The sequence below is a fragment of the Salvelinus sp. IW2-2015 genome, linkage group LG15 (genome assembly GCF_002910315.2).
Source record: "Salvelinus sp. IW2-2015 linkage group LG15, ASM291031v2, whole genome shotgun sequence".
In the NCBI taxonomy this organism is placed as follows: domain Eukaryota; kingdom Metazoa; phylum Chordata; class Actinopteri; order Salmoniformes; family Salmonidae; genus Salvelinus; species Salvelinus sp. IW2-2015.
In genome coordinates, this window is record NC_036855.1 from 12,110,221 (window position 1) to 12,123,719 (window position 13,499).

At 43.3% G+C, this 13,499-nt stretch overlaps 1 protein-coding gene across 3 annotated transcripts; it reads left to right on the plus strand.

The window, feature by feature from the left end:
- Positions 1–3,003: 3,003 nt before the first annotated feature.
- On the plus strand, positions 3,004–13,279 carry LOC111975154 (AN1-type zinc finger protein 5-like). Of its 3 annotated transcripts, none has more exons than XM_024003353.2 (6): positions 3,004–3,277; positions 8,804–8,968; positions 9,218–9,314; positions 9,422–9,498; positions 10,900–11,013; positions 11,418–13,279. In XM_024003353.2, exons 1-6 carry the CDS (start codon positions 3,268–3,270, stop codon positions 11,564–11,566), a joined length of 612 nt encoding a protein of 203 aa, XP_023859121.1. In that variant the 5' UTR covers positions 3,004–3,267; the 3' UTR covers positions 11,567–13,279. The 3 variants fall into 3 exon arrangements, with proteins under 3 accessions (XP_023859121.1, XP_023859124.1, XP_023859125.1); XM_024003356.2 differs by having other exon boundaries at positions 3,004–3,173; XM_024003357.2 differs by lacking the exon at positions 3,004–3,277 and adding an exon at positions 3,803–3,909.
- Positions 13,280–13,499: the final 220 nt, after the last annotated feature.

The window sequence follows — 13,499 nt, forward strand, 5'->3', positions numbered from 1 at the left end:
TCAGGCGCAGAGGCTTACCTAGCACGAATCTCCGGATGTATGATCATAGATACGAGTCGCGTAGTCTCTAGATAGCTACAGTAAGATCTTATTAGCGTTAGATAGAGTTCGCTACATTCTATTGATAGCCATGCGTGCAGAAGTGCTACGACGTCTATACTTGGCTATATAGAGATGTGCAGTGATAGAGGAGCTGATCGAGCTACGCGATGTATAGGGAGATGATGTACATGAGTAGTCTCTATGTGCTGCGAGCGATGATGATGATTGAGTCGATACTCCGTGATCTGGCTGGTACTAGTATGAGACGCTGGACGAGCGGCTATACGATGATAGGCGAGACGGCATCAGAAGCGTCGATTGAGCAGGACGTCGAGGCGCGATGACAGAGTTCGAGGAGCCCGTATGACATCGTCTATTGATGACGATATACGTGGAGAGTAGGTGATGTGCGAGGCTGAGATGATAGCGCTATATAGATACATATATCTAGGAGCGCGAGATGTGCGCTAGTCGCGCTTAGGCTTATGTGATATGAGCGCTTATTGCAGAGCTGCGGAAGAGAAAGGTAGAGTCTGAGCATAGCATTAAACAGTAAGCCTATCACGCTGTACTACGATTAAACACATAGAGGAATTGACACAATGATTCATAAAGACCCATGCCCTGTCTCTTTTCTTTCTTCTCCTGTGTTGTGTGTGTGTGTGTGTGTGTGTTGTGGTGCGTGTGTGTGTGTGTGTGTGTGTGTGTGTGTGTGTGTGTGTGTGTGTGTGTGTGTGTGTGTGTGTGTGTGTGAATGTGTGTGTGTGTCTCTTTCTTTTCATCTATCTATGTATGTATACCTATCTTAGCCCATGGGCTGTACAGGCAGGCAGTTCCAGATACTGTACAAACATACACACCTGTATGTTGTTGTTGTCATTGCTACGTTGTCAACTCACAGATTCTCACATGCCCCTGTCAAAATTGGGGGGTGGGGGGTGGGATAGGATATTCTATACCTTACCCTTTAACCTCCACATACAAAACCCCTCATAAATCACTTTTAAGGCTAAAAATATGTTCCTGCTTTCGCGCTCTCAGGACTGAGCAAACGCAGATCTCACACCACAGTGACCCGGTGTTACCTTAATTGGGGAGGACAGGCTCTTAGTAAAGGCTGGAACAGAATTAATGGAATGGTATCAAACACATCGAACATGTGGTTTCCATGTGTTTGTTACCATTCCCTTGACTCCATTCGAGCCATTATTATGAGCCGTCCTCCCCTCAGCAGCCTCCTGTGTCTCACATGTACTGTATGTCCCAAGCACACACATAAACAGGGCTTGAGCACAAACATATTTTGTTTTATTGTCAGGGAATGGGAGACAGTGTACGCACACAACACCACAATTGTATGATAAAGGCACATTATCAGTCTCCGTATTGGACCCAGTGGCACTTGAAAGGCTCTGTTATGCCAAAAGCAAACGCTAGAGAGGAAAAGTTTCAATCATTGGTCTTGTTTCCCAAACATTTTTATTAAACAGTTGTTGTCCCACAATATTGTTCATCTGATGTTCCTCGGCGTCTTCGAAAGGCATGAGGCAAATGATTTGTAAATACACCCAACTATTTACTGTTTTCAGGGAGAAAAAACTGTCAATTTACTTTACAATATGGCCAGAATGGGGTTTGAGTCTGTTCCCCTATTTATGCATTTGGGTGGGTGTCAATTTGTGCTGTTTAATCTATGTGTGTTACAGCTTGTGTGATGATAAATCCTGGGCGAACACACTCCCCTCACCACCAATCTAGGGTTCCATCAAAGAGCACCTAACACAAACACATGATATCCCACCCCATGTTTTTCTTCAGCCCGGGACGTTCTGTATGCTGAGAGTAGGAGTGATGTTTTGGACGTCGGAAGGTGTGTAGCCACAGGGCAAACACACTGACCCCATGTTCAAATACACATTCACTGAAACCACAAACATGTTTTCACATAGGGAGCAGAGTGGTAGGCCATGTGGTGTGTCAATGTCTGGATAGCCCAGTGTCTAATGCTGTTTTTGGTTTCATTGTGTGTGCAGACTATAGGATCTCGACCTCCTTGGCAAGATTATCTCACTCCAGAATTACGTTTACTGCACATACCAGACAAGTTTATCATGAAAGAGCATAGGAGTCAGTACCTCCCGTGTGTCATGAAAGAGCATAGGAGTCAGTACCTCCCGTGTGTCATGAAAGAGCATAGGAGTCAGTACCTCCCGTGTGTCCGATGGGTATGTCACCCCTATATTTGTTTTGCTGTTCTTCTTGATTCTTGACTGGGGTGGGGAGAGGAAACGAGCCCGTATTGCAACACCCACACACCTAGTGACGTTACGTTTGATACCAGAGCACTGAGTAATGCTTGGAACTGGCTTTACAGTGTATAGACTACTGCGAAACAGTGTGAGGATGCCTGTATCGCTCTATCAGAAGCACGTGCTCAATGACGTACGAAGCGTTGTTTTTGTCGAGGAATCACCTGAATTGTTTGATATTGGTTTCAGTTGAAGACAAAAAGCGAACTCCGGTGTGTGGGCCGTCATCTATAATAATTTGGCTTCTTTAAATTATTTTGACCAGCATGTGCCACTAGCCTACACTATGTTGACCAAAGACTTGAGTAATGAACCTATTTTCGACACAATTGGCTGGATAGCCTCAATGCTTCAAGAAGCTATCTGTGGTGGACAAATAAATATGTGATATTCTCACATAATAAACACGCATATGTTATCACAAGCCTGTCAACATTATTTGAATTACTAATTTAGACACATTCCTGAATAAAGTTATGTTGTGGCTCGATACCCACAGACTGTACGTGGGTGGATGACGAATGAATGCCCAACCCCTTGTACCGTACGGTGTGAGACACGCGGGCCAGGGGTTCTCGGGTAGCCAATCACAGTACGTTCTTTTCCCGGTGACATCATCTGCCACTCCTCTTACTATAGAATGAAACGACCGAGAAAGCAACTAGAGGGTGCAGAGAGAGAGAGAGAGAAAAAAATAAAGAAGGAAGGAACAGCCTCGGTCAGAGAAAAGAGCGATAAATACATTTTGGGGACAGGATTTGTTTAAAAAACGACTGCTTAACGAGACCATACATATTGTGTGATTCCAATCAAATTGTGCAGGTGAGAATCGAGATTTGAAGCGGTGGGTTGTCTTGGTGTATGGTTGAAGACAGAAAAAAGGGACCCCGAAAAATTGGATCAACCTCAACGTAATATGGAATTTCGTAAGGATTTTAAAAAAATATAAATTAACATTATAAATGTGTGTATTGTAGAGGAGAGAGTCTAGTTATCCTTTATGCCTGGTAAACAAGGTCTAGCGAGCTAAAGTTGTCACCACCTCCTCACTGACAACATCACAAGCCTTCGAACGTGTTAGTCTAGCTGATCCAGGGGAAAAACAAGACAGAGAGGAGGGTCGCTAACGTTACAGCAACCGGACGTTATGCTATCGGTTTTCTATCTTTTTTTAAAATGGTAAACTAGTGATATATTTAAGGTACTTTTTTCGTATTTGTGCTTTGTCTAAAAATAGTTTTAAAATAATACGTACGTTATCAGCTAACTTAGCTACCTAAGTCTATTACTAACCGAATTGTTAAGAGTTTTGGTCGAATGAGTTGACTGGTTAATTTTGAAATGAGTTGATTGTTAGATTTGTGTTAGATTTGAACGACAAATGAATGTTCCATTAAACATGACATTGAGTTCAGAAATTCTTTGTCTGGTTACCTTGCTAACAACATTGTATGCAAAAAGTCATTCTAGGTAACTAGTAACGTTATGGGAGCTATCAAACGACGTCCAAACAACAGGAAGAGATGAGTAGCAGACAAAGAAAGCGCAGAAGAACAAGGTTCGAAACGTGGCTGATTGATGTCTAGCTAGCTACTTCACTAATCTAGTTACAATACATTGTGTGCAACAAAGATGGCTTGCTAGCACTATTATTGCTTTTGGTCTCGGCAATGTTGCTTGTCTAGCTAGGTCTTGCCTGATAGCATTTTTTGCTGTACTGTAGCGTGACTCGATGATTTTTTGGGGGGGTCATATCCAATGTATTTCAGTGTGTCCTTTGTTAGCTGTTTGTTTCCTTAAGCGGTTGTTGTTAATGTCACTGACCATGATATGAGTCATTGGATAGCCTAGCCTGATTAAAAATCTAGATACTGCGTTTTGCCAGCTGGTGAACATTATGAAAGTGTTCCATGACAGTTGACCTAACTAAACAAGGCACTGCTCAGATTAGATTATCTGTAGTAGACCTTACTTGTTAGTTGTATTAGCGACATTTGAGGTAAAGCTAGGCAAATCTGTGCAGCCTTGATTAGGTCTATCCTATTGAATAAAAAGCACATTGTGCCAAGCCATTTTCCCCAAGTGGTGTGATGAACAGTAGGATAGGCTACAGTCACGAAACAAATTAGCCTAGCTGGTGTTTGATTTAAATTATAAACTGGGTGGTTCGAGTCATGAATTCTGATTGGCTAAACGCCATGGTATGTCAGCAGTATACCATGGATATGACAAAACATTTAGTTTTACTGCTCTAATTACACTGGTAACCAATTTATAATAGCAATAAGGCTTCTCGGGTGTATGGAGGTGTGATATAGCGCCAATATACCACGGCTACGGGCTGTGTCCAGGAATTCCGTCGTGTGTAAGAACAGCCCTTAGCCATGGTATATTGGCCATATACCACACCTCCTCGGGCCTTATTGCGTCGCTGTAGACAGAATTGATCCACGTGAAGTACGTTGTTTGACATATGGCCTAACTGACATTCTATCGGAGAGCAGCAGGGCCTGGATGGCAGAAGAGCAAAATACTCACCACTTTTGTCTGTCCAATAAAAAGAATGATGGCTTGCAAATGCTATTTCTTTCTCTGTGAGAAGATGCGTGAGAGCGTTCGTGTTCCGTATATGCCCAGCTGGCAAATATAGATTGTTGGGCGTTGAGCAGGTCACGATCATCTTACAGCTCGTGACATTCAAAAATTTTCTCCAGGCAACATCAACAATTTTCGTGCTTGCAAGAGACTTTGCTGTGCAGTCAGCCAGCAGACACCTGATACAGTTGAATAGGCTTCAAGGAAACCCTTGTGTGGGGGGTTGGAGACAACCACACGTGTTTGCTGTAAAGTGCAAAGGCTGACAGGCATATTGTTTGTTGATCGCAGGGCCATAATAACACTGACATCTCAGAAGGTTCTGAATATGCTGCTGTGGTCCCTTCCCAGAGCATTTGACATGTTTTGGTCATGACTACAATGAGATAAGCTCCCCTGGGGACTGGAGGTGTCAAGTGCCACCTGTTTCATTTTACCTTTATTTTTGTGAGCGATGTCATAGATCTTTAATGTAATATTCCGTTTGGTTTAATGTTTATATTCCCTGCAAAGTGTTGAAGCCTATTTCGTCTTGGGGAAGTTACCGGTTGTTCGTTACCTTGAGTGTCTTGCTGACATGCTCAGCTCCTGCCAAGGAGAACATGTCTCAATTTGTTCTTCTCACTGTTTGTTCTCCTGTTTTCTTGTGCACAATGAGGAATTTCATCATCAATTTTACATATAAACCAGATTGCATACCAGAGAGAATATTATAGACCTCAAGAAAGCCAGTCAGTTGATTATTGGCAATTTTTTCCCCAACACTTTTGATAAACAGGGCAAAATAGAAATTGGCCTATAAGTTAGGATCAGCATGATCTCTCCCTTTAAATAAAGGGCACACCGTGGCTGCCTTCCAAGCAATGGGAACCTTCCCAGAGAGGAGAGACAGGTTAAAAATGTTAGCAATAGGCTTGGCGACGATAGGGGCAGCAACCTTTGAAGAAGAAAGGGTCTAAACCATCTGACCCAGGTGTTTTTTTGGGATCAAGTTTAAGGAGCTCCTTTAGCACCTCGGACTCTGTGACCGCCTGCAGGGAGAAAGTTTGTAGCGTGGCAGGGGAAAAAGAGGTAGGAGCATCGGGGCTAGTCGCATTAGAAGGGGTGGGAGACGAGGACATGTTGAACGGGCAATGCGGCATGGCTGAGTCAAATATATGAATCCTGATTTATGAAGTGGTGATTTAAAGAGCTCAGGCATGTGCTCATTGTCAGTAACAACCATATCATCAACATTAAGAGACATGGGAAGCTGTGAGGAGGGTTTATTCTCCAGGTCTTTAACTGTTTTCCAGAACTTATTGGGGTTAGACCCACAGATAACTGCTCCTTAAAGTAACTGACTTTGACCTTCCGAATAGCCTGAGTGCACTTATTTCTTATTTGCCCGAACGAGAGCCAGTCAGCCTGAGTATGTGTGTACTGAGCCTTTTATCCAAATGGAATTCTTGAAATGGAGTAACTCTGCCAGATCACGGTCAAACCAGGGGCTGACCCTGTTTTTAATTCTCATTTTCTATACGGCGGCGTGTTTGTTAACAATACCACTGAAAATATTTAAAAAAGGTCCAAGCATCTTCGACAGGGATCAAGCTGATTCTATACCAATTTACAGAGGCCAAGTCATGAAGGCTTGCTCATTAAAGATTTTTAGCAAATGTCTATGACAAATCGGGACAGGTTGTTTCATTGAGCAGGCATTACGAACACAGGCTGTAAAACAATGATCATTACAGAAAACACCAGACGGATACCTATCAGGATTGATTGTGAGGATAACATCAAGGAGAGTAGCCTTTTCTGGGTGTTTGGAGTCATACCTTGTGGGATTGGTAATCTGAAAAAGATTTAGGGAGTCCCATTGCTTTAGGACGGTGGTTTAAGCATGTCCCAGTTTAGGTCACCTAGCAAGACAAATTCAGACTTAGTGTAAGGGACCAGGAGAGCGCTTAGGGCAGGTACGGTACAGGCCGCTGCTGATGGAGGACAATAACATTCAGCAACAGTCAGCAAAGAGCTATTTGAAAGTTTAATGCTTAAAACCAGCAAATCAAATTGGAACAGACTTGGTGGAGACAATCGAGCACTGAAGGTGATCCTTGGTAAAGATTGCCACTCTACCGCCTTTGGAAGATCTGTCATGCCGAAAAAGGTTATAACCAGAAAGCTTAACATCAGTGTTCAAAACACATTTTCTTAACCTCGTCTCAGTAATGACCAACCCATCTGGATTGGAGCTGTGAACCCACACTTTTTTTTCTCATTTGATACATTTGAGGTAATAAGCTTCTATTGTTAACGTGCAGAAAACCCAGTCTTTTACGAGAGCAGAAATCGGTGAAGCAGATATCCAAGGTAGACTTGGGGCTAGCAACAGTAGATGGGCCAGGGTGTACATGCACATTTCCATATATCATCAGAAGTAATACAATCAGGGCACAACAGAGGACAGGGAATGCTCTGCAGTGTTGATTTGACATTTGAATGTGCATTAGATGGCAACAAGATCATATTGTACAGCAATTTCATCAGGTAACATGAATATAAAGCTGGCGAGAGGTGGTTAGAATAGGATGGGAGGCCAAGAGTCTGTGTAACCAATAGAGAGTCAGAGTACCCAACTGTGGGACAGACTGTTTGTTCCCACACTTGGGGAAACGAGCAAGTTCATGGTCAACAAAGCACGCAGGAGTCATGAGGCAAATAGCATAAAGCTCAAGAAAATAATATGACTTGGGGCCATTGTAAGTTCAGAGTCACTCCCCAACAGTGCATGTGTGCTGGAGGCAAGCGACAGCTCGGGAGTGTGGCGGGGATACCTGTAGCAGACGAGGAGGCGGGCCAGGGCAGACGGTGAACAGATTGCCAGGTGGAATCCAAGCAACAGGAGTAGGTGTCACACTCACTTGGGAGAAGTTTTTTTTTGGGAAGCAGATTCCTTGTAGAAAATCCCAGCTAGCTAATGTAGCTAGCAAGTCTCTGTCCATTTTTATTTTCCACGTGGAAAAGGAGATCGTTAGCTAGCTATATTTCTTCGGTTTTGGCAAATGGTCCTTTAACGACATCCAAACAAAGTTGTCCTGTGGCTGTTGTATTTTGGAGATTGCGAGGAGGATATCTTCTGATGTGATCATAGCAACAATATTGTTTCTTATTGAGGTAATTTACAATTGAAGTGTCCTGACTGCATATCAGTTCAAAATAGAGATGAATCCAGGGGTTACTGTATTGTAATAACCTCTGCACAGATGGAGGGGGCTTCAAAAGCCTCAGAAACTGATATGTACCTATTGATTCTTGAAGAATATAAAACTTATAAATGCCTCATGAGCTTAGTTCAACTGTCGTTCCCCATCAAAACCCAAAGTATAACCCATGTTTTATTCCTATGTTTGTAAACAAGCACTGTATAGCCTCAAAACATGATTAAAGCTAATTTTGATATCATGGATGGTCAGACCTAGCATCCATAGCTCTGTCTTTGAATTTGAGTGATTACATTTCTCCAGCCCCACCCCTCCCCGCTTTTTACCGAAACGTGGTGGGAAGAACGCTTTATTGTTTCAACTCCTTATTGCCCCTCTGGTAGTAGAATCCTTGCTTCAGGGGAGGGCTTTTCGCGTCCCCCCCCCCCCCCCCCCCCCACCTGTTTATTAGTCTTAATGTTCCTTTCTGGTATGTTAACTTCAAATATATGTGCCCAACCACCATACTTACATTTAGTCACCTACAGTACCAGTCAAAAGTTTGGACACACCAAACTTTTGACTGGTACTGTAGGTCTCACCCGCGCTGTCACACATACATGCACACATACAGACACACTAACAAGATACCTTGCTCCCATTTGTCAACAGCGATGGCCCAAGAGACTAACCCAAGCCTGACACCTGTGCTTTGTACCACTGGCTGTGGTTTCTATGGCAACCCCAGGAACAATGGCATGTGCTCAATTTGCTACAAGGAGCACCTGAATCGTCAGCAGAGTAGTACCCACGGCTTGAGCCAACTTAGCCCAATGGGTAAGTTCCTCCTCCACCCTGTTTCTTACTGACCATACACACAACACAAATCTACTCCAAACAGTGTGTCCTCGTCCCCAAAACCAGACTCACCAAAGCTGCATTACATTGCATAGGGAAGTTATTGCTGTCTGCTAAAATTAGCATACACATTATGGGCCAGCTGCACTGTTGAGAGAACTGTTGAACCAAAAAGTATCTTCTCCTATCTGAGGTTGATGTTTTACTTTTGCTGTCTCTCCGGAACAGTTGGTAGTCCTACCCCTGATGCCTCAGCCATCCAGCGACTAGAGGCCAGTCTAGCCAAAGTAGACCCTTCATCAGGCTCTGCTGCAGACATGGCTAGGTAAGGTGTGTGTGTGTGTATGTCCGCATGTGATACAATGGATGTCTCATTACTTTTTGCTCTCATGTCTTTAACTTATTATTTTCTATCAATTGCCCCCTCTGCAGAACTATTCAAGGCTCTCTTCCAGTGACTCAACAAATGACAGAGATGAGCATCTCAAGAGAGGATAAAGCAGAGCCTGGTAAAACACACTACAAGAGGGAAACATTGTTCTGTTTGACCCACTTTAGCATTAGTGTACAAAACATTAACAACACCTTCCTAATATTGAGTCCCCACCCCTTTGCCCTCAGAACAGCCTCAATTCGTCAGGGCATGCGCAATACAAGGTGTCAAGCGTTCCACAGGGATGCTGGCCATTTGCACTCTAACGCTTCCCACTATTGTGTCAAGTTGGCTGGATGACGTGGGTGGTGGATCATTCTTGACATACAATACCGTTCAAAAGTTGTCAGTTAGAAATGTTCTTGTTTTTGAGAAAAAAATCACTTTTTGTCCATTTTAAAATAACATAAAATTGATCAGAAATACAGTGTAGACATTTGTTAATGTTGTAAATGACTATTGTAGCTGGAAATGGCAGATTTTTTAAATGGAATATCTACATAGGCGTACAGAGGCCCATTATCAGCAACCATCACTCCTGTGTTCCAATGGAACGCTGTGTTAGCTAATCCAAGTTTATTATTTTAAAAGGCTAATTGGTCATTAGAAAACCCTTTTGCAATTATGTTAGCACAGCTGAAAACTGTTGTCCTGATTTTAAAGAAGCAATAAAACTGGCCTTCAGACTAGTTGAGTATCTGGAGCATCAGCATTTGTGGGTTCGATTACAGGCTCAAAATGGCTAGAAACAAAGACTCGTCAGTTTATTCTTGTTCTGAGAAATGAAGGCTATTCCATGTGAGAAATTGCCAAGAAACTGAAGATCTCGTACAACACAATGTACTACTCCCTTCACAGAACAGCGCAAACTGGCCCTAACCAGAATAGAAAGAGTGGGAGGCCCCGGTGCACAATTGAGCAAGAGGACAAGTACATTAGTGTCTAGTTTGAGAAACAGACACCTCACAAGTCCTCAACTGCCAGCTTCATTAAATAGTACCCGCAAAACACCAGTCTCAACGTCAACAATGAAGAGGCGACACCGAGATGCTGGCCTTCTAGGCAGAGTTGCAAAGAGAGCCATATCTCAGACTGGCCAATAAAAATAAAATATTAAGATTGGTAAAAGAACACACACACAGGACAGAGGAACTCTGCCTAGAAGGCCAGCATCCCGGAGTCGCCTCTTCATTGTTGACGTACACCTATGTAGATATTCCATTGAAAATCTACCGTTTCCAGCTACAAGTCATTTACAATATTAACAATGTCTACATTAATAAGGGGTCATAGCTTTCACCTGGTCAGTCTTTCATGGACAGAGCAGGTGTTCCGAATGTTTTGTACACTCAGTGTATTTAGATGCAGCCTGACTTAAAGTCCTTGTACTTGAGTGCTAAAACACAGGAACTCTGTTTCATTTGAATCTCCAGACTGAAGTGTATATTTAAGTGCTTTTCTCTGTTTTCTCCTTCAGTTGTGACTGAGCCTACTTCTTCTAGCCCTGCCACTGGTGACGAGGCTAAGGGAGACACCCCTAATCCCAAGAAGAATAGGTGCTTCATGTGCCGCAAGAGGGTGGGCCTAACAGGTGAGCATGCCATAGCAGGACGTGGTGCTTTTTCAAAGAAATGGGATGACAGGATTGAGCAATGTGTAGGCCGTAATGCCGTTTTTGCTGAAGAGATTGGCCATGTTTCAGGCCGCATACACTGCTGTCGCACAAATTGACTTGATGGGGTTCATGCAATGTACAACACTACTTCCACATTTGTGATGGTCTCAGATCTTTATGACTGTATAAGTAGTGTCTAACGTGGCAGGAACCCCATCAATGTCACGTATTGATCTAATAATCTGCACAAGAGGCAGTTTAGAATGTAACTCTTATTCCTGTGTGTCTGGTTTTATTAAGAGGTGAATCATTTTATTGAGTTGGTGTTTGGTTCCTACAGTGGTTTCCCTCTAATCTCTGACCTTTTAACTCTACCCCAGGGTTCGATTGTCGCTGTGGGAACCTGTTCTGCGGTCTCCATCGGTACTCCGACAAGCACAACTGCCCTTACGACTACAAGGCGGAGGCAGCTGCCAAGATCCGCAAGGAGAACCCTGTAGTGGTCGCCGACAAGATTCAGAGAATATAGGGTTAAGAACCATCCACACAAAGACTGAAGTATGATTGGACCCTCGACATGAACATTGGCATAAGGATATCGGACTGGTTTTTAAAATTACAACCTTGAGAAAAGTGAGAGTCCTTGCCTGAGGGGGAGATGCATGAACGATCACTATGTATTTTTTTATTTTTATAATATATTGTTTTTCCTGTATCTTTGCCGATATTCTGTTTTTTGTTGTCTTTTAAAAAGAAGCCCAGGGTACCTGTCGATGAGACGTAGTGAATGTTGGAGATGGATAGAAATGCCATAAATAGAGCCAACATGATCCACCCCCCTCAACATGTCAGAGGGGCATGTCTGTTCTGCGGAACATATTTCTATCTGGACGTTCCATCGCAACGTTGTGCCCCACTGAATACAGCCCCTGAGCTGTTTGGCCACTTTGTTGCCAAATTGACAATGGATATTTTGTCAAACTGTATGCACGTGCAGTATCCCGACGAGTTCAGTTGTCTCCGTTTCTACTCTCCGTTCACATCAGTTGGTCGGGTCAGTTGTCTGAAAGGTATGACCTCTAACTGCAAAGCTGTTTCAGAAACTTCTGTGTGACCGCTTCCGCCACTGCGCACTTTTGCCACAGCGCTCTCACAGCTGCTACCCGAGCGTGCATGCAATTGCAAACATATTCATGGGAAACAGCTGTTCACTAATTTATTGTTTTGAACACAAAAGGCTATATGGAGGGCTCTGTCTGTACACGGTGTTGTACCCTTGCTGTCTTGCATGACAAAGACACGTAAGCCTCTCCGACCCGCCTACCTCGCAGCAGGACATGTTTCTCCTCATCGCATTGTGCATGTGAAGCCTTCTCTTATAATCACTTTGTTATTGCCAGGTGAGGGGGTTACCTCGATAGGCCATTTTTAGGTAACCTGGCACAGTTTCCTTTTGATCAAGTGACAGACAGTCGTTATTTTGACTTTCATTGTTAGAGGTTTGAGAACGGGGACAAAAACACTTAATTAACCAGCTATCATGTGGGACTGAGGGTTGCGTACACTGACCCTGGTGCAGAGGGTTGCGTACACTGACCCTGGTGCAGAGGGTTGCGTACACTGACCCTGGTGCAGTTCTCTAAGTGAGGCTTGGGCACTACCCGTCTATGTTATGATATATGGGGGTATGAATGGGATAGCGCAACCCATGCAGTTATGTAAAATATCTGAATGAAATGGCATCACTCGAGACTAGTGCTAGGTCATTTTTTAAATAAATATTTACTGACATTAGCAAATGTATTCAGTATAGTTGCGGAGTTAGGCTATATGAGCCAGCCATGCTTGTGTGTGTGTTAAGAGCGAGTGAGTTTGAGTGAGCACATGGTTGTCAGATTGTGTGCGCCCCCACCTTAGTCTGAAGCAATATGGGTTAAACAGCACAAGCTACAGGAGCATGCCAGAGCTACGGTTTGAAAAATAGATTCCAGAGTTGGACAACTTCTTTTCAGCTTTCTATCCGCTATGGGGCTGTGTGAGACCTGTGTTGATCTTATTTTTGTTCTCCTGTAGGGATGTGAGGTCTACTTTTATTAAGAAAGTTATGTTTCAGTTTCCCCTTTTGATTGTTAGTTTATATGCAAATTTGTACAAAAAAACATATGTATTACATATAATCTTGCTACCCAGCATTGTTCCATGTAAATAAAGACTGTACAGAGAGACAGTACAAGGCTTGGTATTGGTGGTTTGGATTACAGCTTCACTTGTTCTCAACGATGTCATTTGGATCAGGATCCCACAGTGTATATACATGCATCTGTCTATTGCTCCTGTGAGCTCAACTTTGCTATAGCATTACAAGTAGAGGTTGGTTATTATAGTTTTGTTACAGAAAAAGGATTGCCTGGGTAGAGGTGAATGTGTGCCAGTCACTGTTTGGAGGCACACCTGTCACATGC